This window comes from Gymnodraco acuticeps, unplaced genomic scaffold, assembly GCF_902827175.1.
Source record: "Gymnodraco acuticeps unplaced genomic scaffold, fGymAcu1.1, whole genome shotgun sequence".
In the NCBI taxonomy this organism is placed as follows: Eukaryota; Metazoa; Chordata; class Actinopteri; order Perciformes; family Bathydraconidae; genus Gymnodraco; species Gymnodraco acuticeps.
The window spans coordinates 1145646-1156729 of record NW_022992041.1 but is presented as its reverse complement, the minus strand read 5'-3'; the positions used below and the strand labels follow the sequence as shown (position 1 = coordinate 1156729).

Genomic DNA, 11084 nt, shown 5'->3' with positions numbered 1-11084 from the left:
TGATGAACTTAAAGGCCACCTATTATGCAAAATCCACTTTTTCATTTATTTAATACATAATTGTGTCCCATCTGTGTTAAGAGATTCAGAACATTTCAGGAAAAAGGATTCCCTCTCTTTTTGTCCTGATCCATCTATATAAAAACCTGTCTGACAATTAGCTGATCAGATTGTGGCCACTTTGTGATGTCACAATGTTTTTATGGGTTGTGTAACCATTAGCCAATAACCAACCAAGGTAACACCCGCGCACCTTATCACCTGAATCACCTCCTAGAGCACCATTGTATTTTAAACCAAACTTTTCTCAAAGGGGCGTGGCCAGCAGCAGCTCATTATAATGTAAAGCTACAGACACATAATAAACACTTTTGGAAGAGAGGGGTTTATGGGATGCTACAATGCATGACCTGTTTGGTATTTCGAGCCAAACACTTCAGAGACATGTTTTGTATATATATATATATCTAAAATATATTGGTGAAAAAGAGTATAATAGGGGACCTTTAAACCACCAATAATTATAAAATCTAACTTCATATTCAAAACATAACCCCATATGAAACAATAAGAAATCTTCTAACCTAAGGCTGTGTAGTGCCCGAACATATAACACAAGAACACCAGAGATAAAGCACTGAGTAACATTTATTGCACACAGGTAAGGCAGGTGCCATTAATCAGTGTAAATAAAGGATGCTGCAAAGAAAAGTGTAAATATAACCTCTGATACCTGGTCACCACATATATAAGTCCACTTTGTTTCTACACACACATGAGGTTCAATTGCTTCTTTCAGTAAAAGGCAACAGTTTGTGTTGTGATGTTCTTTCTCTCCAACATAGCTAATCATGTAGACTTGTGGTTAACCAAGACTGAGGTAGATATCCAACGAAATGAACACACATTAAAGTCCCACAACACGACATGAGCTTATAGAGGAGCAACAGTGAGAGCAGCAGGCGGACATTTTTAATCCCAGGGACCGTGCTGAGAGGCTGATCCATATTCCCCCTCATTACAAGCTTATTTACAAGATTAGATTAAATGTGGCAACAGGATCAATTTACATTACTGTTAAACAAAAAGAAAGCAATAATGAAATATGTATTGTCTTTTTTTGGATGTATTACCACATTTGATTTAACATAAAAACACTTTGTCTAATTTGCATTCATCTGACATCTCCCACTAACTGGATTTAAAATCGGAGCAATGTTAAAATGGCCGGCTCCAAATTGCTCGCAAAGTAGGCAGTGACAACAGCGGCCATGCTGTGTCCTCCCTAGTTATCATTCCCCTGTTAAGTTAAATTGACGCCAGAAAAGTGACGCATATTAATGTCAATTCAAGCTAAATTCAATATTTGCAGAGAGTTGCTCTCATCAGTACACCAAAACAGTTCAGATCACATATTCCCGCTGATGCTGCCTCATTTCATTTGGTCAAGGTCGGCGTTATTGTTAAGGTAACCCATTAAATAGAATATGAAAAAGAAAAATTTGCATGATGAAAAGACAGAAGCCAATAGAAGGGGATTTATGTAGGGTAGAACCCATTGATGTTGTCCTTCCACATTACAAGCAATGAAACATTAAATATATGTCCAGCAGGGGGCTCTTTCAACTCACAAATGAAGTCAGCTCCACACATTTGATTTACTACTATCTGAAATTAGACCAACTCACACTGATAAAACTTAGCAGGGATAAAAACCAAGCCCGCATGCTGAGAAAAGTATTAAAAAATGCTCTGCAGCTTCAGAGGAAGATGCAAGTTATAATTCATATGTGTAAGAGAAGCTTGATGACGGTCTAAGATGTGGAAATGAAGTTAAAAGTCTCAAACAGATCTTAAAGGATGCAACGCAGAAAGAAGAGAGTTCTTACAACGTCACAAAATGTCAGATACACCCACAGAACTTTTCAGACATAAATCACAGCAGGACATTAAACATTTGTAAAGCCTTTGAGTCAAACTCTCATTAAACAGCACTTGAAAAAAAAGATTGAGAAAATGTAAAATACATTTCAGGACATTCAATGTTAAAGTTTGAATGCTTTATTAACTTTTGTCCTGATGAAGGTCTGCAAATGTGCAGTTGTAGTGAGTTTCTGGATAAGAAAACTCAGAAGGCTTGTTTAGGTAGGGTTGAACTCAAAATGTTTCTCTAGTAACATTACAATGACAATAAAACATTATGTTACAGTAAATAAATAAATCCAAACTCCAGTCACAAGACACCACAAAACCAGACATTATAGTGACACAGTGGTGGTCAGTGAGTGAAAGACCAGGATGTAGACTTGTCTTTAAAGGGGCCCTATTATGCTCATTTTCAGGTTCATTTTATATTGTGTGCCTCTACTCAGACATTGTCAAGCATGGAAACATCTCACAGTGACATGTCTATCACGTACAATGTCTTGAAGCGCTAGCCAATAGAAGAGCGAGTGTTACATAGTGATGTCATTATGTTACAGAAGTAAACAAAGGAGTCCAATGGAGGGAAGAAACTCCATGTGGCGTGAACTTTGGGATTTTAGCCTTTGCTGACCATTTACATGCACAGATATAACACATAACAGGAAGGGGATAACCGCACAAAGCTTAATAAGGCCCCTTTAAAACAAACAGCGAGAAACTTCAAGTAGATTTATGAGTAAATAATTCACCAAAAAAAGTCTGAAGTTGTAGTGTAGTCGTCCGACTTCCTTTGAGTGGTTGAACAAATCAAAAATATTTAGGAATCATCATACACAACACCATGTAAACAGCTAATGTTACATTATCATCTCAGACAAACACATTGATAACAAAGTGAGAACCTGAATGTGTCACTACAATGACAACTTGCTTATGTAAAAATGATCAGGTAAATCATTTATTTTATATAGGCGCCTTTCAAGGCTCTCAAGGTCGCCAGGTCCCATCACAAGCCCCATAAGAAAGGAAGAAATAAATCAAAAATAAAAACCACAATCACTCAACGTATGTACAGATTAAACAGACAATAAGGCGAATGTGAAGTCACACTCAAACAAATCATTTACAATTACATTCTTTGAATCTGCCCTTGATGGATGGATGTCTTACAAACACAGTAGTCTCAGTAAAAGTATGAATTGTAGGTTTTTGTACTGCAAAAGGTATGGCGCTCAGTACCGACACGTAACCTACAGAAAATAGGAAGACGTCTTTATCAATTATAAAACTGCAGATTCAGTGAAAAAAAAGATTACCGTGCACAATGCAAATGTGTCATGAGTGATGATTTCATCAAACGCAACTCTCAGTAATCCAGAAACGTATTAATCCTCCTTCTAGTAATACTATTACTGAACATCCATGCTACATTTACTACAATAATAAGTACCCTCTTTAAATATATTCTTGAATAACACGCTTGAAATAAATAATTTCCATATCCGACACATCTGCTGCACTTTGGTTGCATAAGGAGCTTCACAAATCTGTTATTTTCTCACACCTCCACATAAAACAAGTTTATTCATTCAGCTAATCTCTTTCTCGCTTGCACACAAACGCACACATTTGAGATGTACCTTCTGCCAGCACATTGGCTTATCTGAATAAGAACAGAAGAGTGAAAAGGCATGCCCATTAAGGAGGCAAACAATTAATTATTAAGATCATTTTTTTCCGACAGAACTGATGAAACAAAGTCATTTCATGGTCTTGAAAGACATAATGAGAGTTGACAAGGAATGCATCACAGTAGGGGATGTGAAAACAAGAAGTACAGGATTTCAGAAAGAAACAACAAAAACCCTCAAAGGTTTTCTATCCAATTTAAAACAAACCCAACAAGAACAGGAACAATCCTGACTGCATCCCCACGTGTTTGTAACGTGAGCAAAAGAGGTCAGTTGTAGGTCCGGAGTTTGACGTTGGTTTTCCAATCGGCTCCGCTGGGCTCACAGGGATGGAAGTAGGCAGTCACCTGGGTCACAGTTCCCAGGGGGTCCACGGGGCCCCGGAGAGCCAGGAGGGCCCTGAGGAGTGGTCACAGGGGGGCCTGGACAGAGAATTAGACATTATTAATTCCTGGGCCGGGCTGCACTTTATCATGGCTCAGTGGAGTGACACACTGTGTGGAAATACAAAGAGATAGTTCATAATGCGAGAAGGCCAGAGTATACATCCACTGCAGATATTTCTGCTAGAGCTAGACCCAATACATCAGGTTGATATATCTGCTGGTATTAGCGCTTTGCAGGAATATCGTAACTGGTGTATGTGTTGTTGGATAACTAACAAGAAATTGACACCATTATACAAAACATTACACAGTATGGCCACCACAGAGCACTGATGAGTTGATTTCTTCTCATTGAACAGGCTTTACTGAAAGGTAGTAATCGGAATTTCAATTGTCCAACTTTCAGGTGAAATCATAATGTGACAATTTGATTTCGAGTTAAAACCATTGAGTTGATAAACCGATTTGGTAACTAATGCAACGTGTATAAACAATACATTTAAGAAGTTGTATCATTAAAGCCATTCAATAAGGCAAATATCTAGAATATAATATCTAGAATAATAATGAAAAAAACATTTAACAAACTAGAACAAGACTGTTAAGCGAAGTAGTACAACACAGTTAATTGCAGTGAACATAGATCATTTCATTTCATTTCATTTCAAACCTTTATTTATACAGACAAATCCCATTGAGATCATTGATCTCTTTTTCAAGGGAGACCTGCTCAAGTAGTTCCACATGAAACATACAAACATAAATAGAACAACAAAAGGACATCATACAGCATCATTTACATAATTATCCACATAAACAGGTACCAACAGCTTCCGATTGAGTAGCATCCAACCGAGCTTTAAAAACATTTAGTGGCACCAGATTGTTCAGTTTCCATTTAATTTGCAGACTATTCCAAGACAGAGGAGCTGCGCATCGAAAAGCTGTCTTCCCTAAGACGGTCCTAGCAGTTGGCACATTTAATAAAACCACAGCATTCGATCTCAGGCAGTAGCCACTTACAATTTTCCGTGAGATCAGGGAGCAGATATAAGATGGAAGTTTCCCTAACATGGCTTTGTATATAAAAATGTACCAGTGACTGAGCCTCCGTACAGTTAGTGAAAGCAAACCAGCCCTTGCATACAGGGTACAGTGATCAGTTAATGCTTTACAGTTTGTCACAAATCTCAGTGCACTGTGATACGCAGCATCTAACTTGACCAGGCAATAGGCAGGTGCATTCATATAGATCAGATCACCATAGTCCAGCACAGGTCAAAAGGTCACAGTGACTAGCCTTTTCCTGGCCTCAAGCGAGAAACAGGACTTGTTCCTGTAGAAGAAACCTAGTCTAACCCTCAGCTTTTTAAGCAGGTTATTGACATGAAGTTTAAAAGTGAGACAATCATCAAGCCAGATACCAAGGTATTTGTAACAGGTAACCACTTCAAGTTTTATTCCTTGCGTAGTTACAATATCTAAAACAGGCTCTGGTGTCTTTTTAGCTTTAGAAAAGAGCATTACCTTGGTTTTATCAACATTTAAAAGAAGCTTTAGTTCAGAGAGCTGAGTCTGAATAATGTTAAAAACAGCCTGTAATTTAACACCAGCAGGGACCTGCACAGTACATCACGGTATCATCCACATAAAAATGTAAAGTAGCTTCATCCACATTTTCACCTAAACTGTTGATGTAGATGGAGAATACACATTTTTATTTAATGGATGCGATTTTGCATACATTATCTATACTGGAAAAGCATTCTGATATACGGTATGATATTAATCCTTCTCTATATTCTCCTTTACCATTATCATTTTACTTTACTTCAACAGCAATGTTTAATACCTGCAATATGTTTCATTTAAAATGACACAATTATTTGTTTCACCATAACGGCCATGAAGGACAAAGAAAGTACATTTCCTTTTTCTCCACTATGACGTCATCACTGCAGATGAGACATTAGTGTATCATGTTACTAAGCAACAGCTTGCTGAAGTGATACAGCTTCATTGTCATACAAACACAAGGACCAGGGATGATTTGTGTTTGTGACACATCTCTTTAAGCTTATAAAACCCCTCCATGTCCATTACATCAGTCACAGCGGGGAAAGTGCCTCCTCTGCTCTTCATTCAGCAGGAACCGCAGTTACAGCCTCGTCTTTTTCCTCCCTCTGGAAACACAACTTGCCCTTCCCATCACCGACACATCCATCTCCTGCTAAACTGCTCTCACACAAAACTGTCCTCAGTACTGTGCTGCTTTGTGCTGTCAACACCAGAGCAAAGGCACACAATACTTATCTCAAATGTCGATATTTAATTATACAAAAACGTATGGTGCATTAAAATCTATCTAACTGTACACTTAAAAACACTTAGAGTGCTTTAAAACCACCATCGTAAAACATTATAAAGCATTTTATATAACCTAAAAGTATCATAAAGCTTCATAACTGTCACAAACAGATTTATTTTTTTAACAAACCATAGCGTTATTAATAGTTCCCAATATGTTATAATGTTTTTTTAGAATCATTGTAATAAAGCATTGAAATGTGATTATAAGTAACTAAAAGTGGTCACTGGGTGTTTTAAGTCAAATGCATGTTATCATTAATAGTTATTATTATATCATTATTATAAGTCACTTTTAGTGGTCATTGTAAGTTAAGGTAATAACACATAATTCATCTAAAATGTGAGTCACTAGAAAATATGAACTTTTGATACTTGTCCTTATAAGTAATAATGCTTTAAAATGTGCTATTATTGGTGTTATAAGGCATAGTTAATATGTATGAGTGCGATTAAAATACAAGTCGGTTAATATAAAAGTGCTACAGTATAAGCAGGTTTTAACTCTTGATAAGTTGGTTTTAAATGCATTATAGACATGGGCATCATAGAAACCGCCAATATGTTTCCATACCTGCATTGGTTATATTTTTGCTTATATATTTATCTATAACACATAGTTCATTTATGACATCAAAGTCTATCTGGTAAAAAGAGTTATAAGCAATGACAGGAAATGGACATTGTGGTCAACCTGCATATATACAGTATTTCTTCCAGTGAAACGCCATGTTTCTCCATGGACCTGTAGGCTGTAGGTTAAATCTGCTCCATGTGTCGAGGGGTACGAGTTACCACTCATCATGATGAACAGGTGACGGGAGGTTTGGTTGGTAGAAATATGTTTCTGCTGTACAGGGACTACAGTAACTGCCCAGGGAACACAGACGCAGTGGCACTTTCCTCCCAGCAGTTTGGTAAACTTTCTGACTCTTACCGAGATGTGAACACAGTGGAAGTCTAACCCCAGCAGCTGTGCCGAAGGTGCTTCCTATCACTGTACGCCCCTGGAAATAATGTCTTTCAACAGCCTAGATTAGTTCTCTCCAGAGGAGCCACTGATTTGTGTTATCCTTGGCCCCACACATGCATTATGCACACACATAGTTGTATAAGTGACTTTAGGGTCAGTGATATACTCCTGCTGTCAAAGGACTGAAGTCATGGCTCCGTTGGAGGGTAGGGAGTTATTTCTTAGTTCACGGGAGCAGGGGACAAGCCGACATCTTAGGTCGTTTTAAGAGACACTTTGCTCAGCACATAAGGCTGAGCTTTAACAGTACAGGACGGACGTCATTGCTCCATCTCTGCAGCACTTTGTCCTCTGTTGTGGTCCAATTTGTGTCAGAGTCTTTACAAAAGGTATCTGAGAGTTGCTTTTATCTCCAACATGCTGAGATTCCACATGAAGGCTGAAATACATTTGAGCTTGGAGATTTGACACAACTGATGTTTACTGAGTTTCACTTCATGTCCTTCTTTTCAGTAGACAGGTAGGAAACGTAATAAACTAAGATGTGGAGGAGACAGGGGGTCATTCAGTGAAAAATGGGCTAAAATCGAAGCATACCAGAAGGGCAGATACTTTCTGATCTTTCTTGCCATATAATTGAAGATACAGAGCAACTTTGCTCTCCTTTTAGCTCATTTTTGGTCTCCACCAACTCCTGAGGGAAACATCCCTTTTAAGGAGCATTTTGACTGTCTATGTTCACCAGTTTTTGTTGGTTGATCAAAAATGAATCACCCTTCACTAGACAAACACTCATTTAAACCCTTGTTACTATAAACATATTGATGGTCCGCTTTGACGTAAAGTTCTATGAATTCGCAGTGGGTCACAAAGTCTCCAATGCAAAGCAAAATAACTTAAAACACATTCTCTTGGATTCGTCCTTGCTTCCTGTAACAAAATACACTGATTACATCAAGTTTAGTGTACGATTTAAGATGTCTCTTACCTGGTGGCCCCGTGGCTCCTGGATCTCCTGGTAACCCCAGACCAAGCTGACCCCGCTCTCCTTTCTGCCCCCTGTACCCTGAGGACAGACACAACACTCGGGCTGAGCACAGATACTGTCAACATCAAGTGTGCGGTGTTGTGTTTACGGAGTGCGGAACCACAGTTAGTGAGATTAGTACAAATGCCCAAACATGTTAAAAAAACTACTTTTCCCATTGGATGCCTTTATCGAAATCTTTGTATCTTCCCAGGCACTTCTACAATGTGGCTTCTTGATGATATAGATATGAACAATACGTTTCGCAATGTCCAGCATCAAGCCTGCAGCTTTAAGAGTTAATGTAGGAATCCCAGTTTCGATCCCAGCCTTTTGAATAATGAAAGACCTACTGATATCCTGTCAAAATGGAAATCATCAAACAAGCCATCTGAACGTTAGCGTCCAACGAAAGAGGCGTGTACAGCTCTCTGGCAACAATATGGCCGCGAGCGCAAGTCTTTGAAGAAGAAAATAGCTTTTTTTTCAATCAAAGGTCGGATATGTTGCTCTCTCAAGGCATTCAGAGAAATACATGTACCATTTAAAAACAAACAGATGCAGAAAACAATCTTATCTATTCATTACAATAGACGTCATTTAACGGGAGGATAAACATGATCATTAATCTTTTTTTCATTCTGTTTGACCACAGAGAGAAAGCTAATTCATCTCATTTTAAAAGGCTTTCTGCTATGCTGATTTGATTCTGCATGATTACCTCCAAGATGAAATAACACAAGGACATGCTTGAAACGTCAAAGACATGATGATGAGTCAAATAAATCAAATCAAAGCATTAACACTCATCTTCAAGGCCAGCAAGTGCGTTGTGTAGAACATTGAGCACACAAACATGTTATTGAAAGGCTTTCTCACTCCATGCTAAGCTGCTGAGTCTTTGCAGTACAAAACAAGCAGCATACCCAGTAAGAATTTCAGGGGCTGGGAAATATATTTCCCCATGAGGCACTTAAAGTAATGGAGTCTCAGGAACAGCGGTTGCATGGAGTGCATCAGAAACATTGACAGGAGGAGTATCAAGCATCGCACCGCCTGGCCCAAAGGGGAAACGCTTCGACGCTTACATGTCAGAGAAAATCTCAGAAAAAAGGCTTATGAATGCTCCAAAACCGAGTCTCAAAAGAGAGAGGGGGCTATCCACACATTGCCACAATAATGAGACTTCTTTCAACACTCACAGGGCCTGGGGCATTCATTCAGGGAGGAGACGATCCATGAAGAAAAGAGCACTGTACCTTAAGCAAAAAAAATACTGAATAGCACACAGGGCAATAAGCTTGGGTGGCACGCCGGATTGGTGCACTCTGATAAATCAAAAACTCCATACTACACTTGGTTGAACATTTTTTTTTTCTCGGGCACTAATGGATAAAATGCGCTAATAGAAAATATTATTGCCAGAGAGTGGTTCTTCATGCTTGATTGATAGGATTGCAGTGCTACATCTATTTATTCTGCCATGCTCGGCTTTACAAAAGAAAGAAAGAACACCTTTCTTTGAGCAGCTGCTCCATCAAAGGCCAATTACTGCGGGATGTTTACTGATATTTCCATATTGTACAGGACAAAGCATTGCAGCGCCAAAACACAGCCAGATATAATAAAAAACACTTGTTTCAGTATTGATACATAAACAGAACGCACTAGAATACAAAATAAAACAAAAAAGAATGTTAAAATCAAAATTATTTATGAAATGCACTTAAATACAAAGGATTTACATGATTTCTCCTTACGCTCTCAAATGTAATACATGAATATAGAATGATAAATGAGCAGTCAATTATAACATAGGGAAATGGGATAAAAAAAAGAAAAAAGAAATGATCAGCATGCGTCCCAATGGGTGTTCTTAAACAGCTTGAGACTTTCACCCATGTGAAGTCAAACAACAAAGAAAAAAAGAACTCAACAGAGGGGTTATTGTTCTCCATAAACAATTCATTTTGGCATATTGGAGAATAAGTCAAGTTGGATATTTCAGAGAAGCACAGTCTCCAGCCGAGGATGATGAGACATAATGAGGAAATATTACCCCAAACTCTCTCCCCAGCTGAGTGGAGGCACAAGTCAACAAAGAAAAAATTAAGGGAAGTTGTTGAATTTTTGATTTACCAAGGGAAAAAACGTTCCTCTTTGTTTTCAATACATATTTATTGCAAAGCTGCATTACGAAACACCTATAATACACTCTTTGGAAGCTTAAAAAAATACAACAAGCTGAATGAAATCAAAGACATGTGTAATGCAAAAGGCATTATCACAGCACACATATTTATAGTCCAGTAGTGGCCTACTTTAACTACATTATTCATGAATGAAATGAAAACAGCATTTTATATCATAGCAGTGGGTTGAAGTGTACATGGTCTTGATTAATGTGAGGTAGATATATAGCTTAAGAACAAAGGCCAATGCAGTGATGCTTTTGATCTGCACCAACAACGTAACACACTTAAAAGTTAAGACACCGCTCTGCTGCGGACACAATACTATTCTAAGCGAGTTTGAGGTATAAAGCCTGACCAGCAAACCATTAGTGTTGCAGCAGTCAGAAAGTCATCAGTCTGATAAAAGAACGTCCACCCTCTTTCCTGACTATGCTCCTTTTCTACTTTAGAGGCTTTCTTCCCCGGAGTGAGGTATCAATACTGGGGCTCTGTCCTGTCCACATTGATAATGCTTTCTCT

General features: G+C 38.3%; 1 protein-coding gene across 1 annotated transcript in view; it reads right to left on the bottom strand.

Annotated features, from left to right (window-relative positions):
* Window positions 1–630: 630 nt before the first annotated feature.
* The window catches only part of LOC117536853 (collagen alpha-1(XIX) chain), a 103408-nt gene continuing 92954 nt past the window's right edge, over window positions 631–11084 (bottom strand). Inside the window, exons 50-51 of the mRNA XM_034201935.1 lie at window positions 8332–8409; window positions 631–4039 (exon numbers count right to left, since the gene is read on the bottom strand). Of these exons, the coding sequence (XP_034057826.1) occupies window positions 3939–4039; window positions 8332–8409 (179 nt within the window). The 3' untranslated portion in view covers window positions 631–3938. The remainder of the gene's footprint in view (window positions 4040–8331; window positions 8410–11084) is intronic.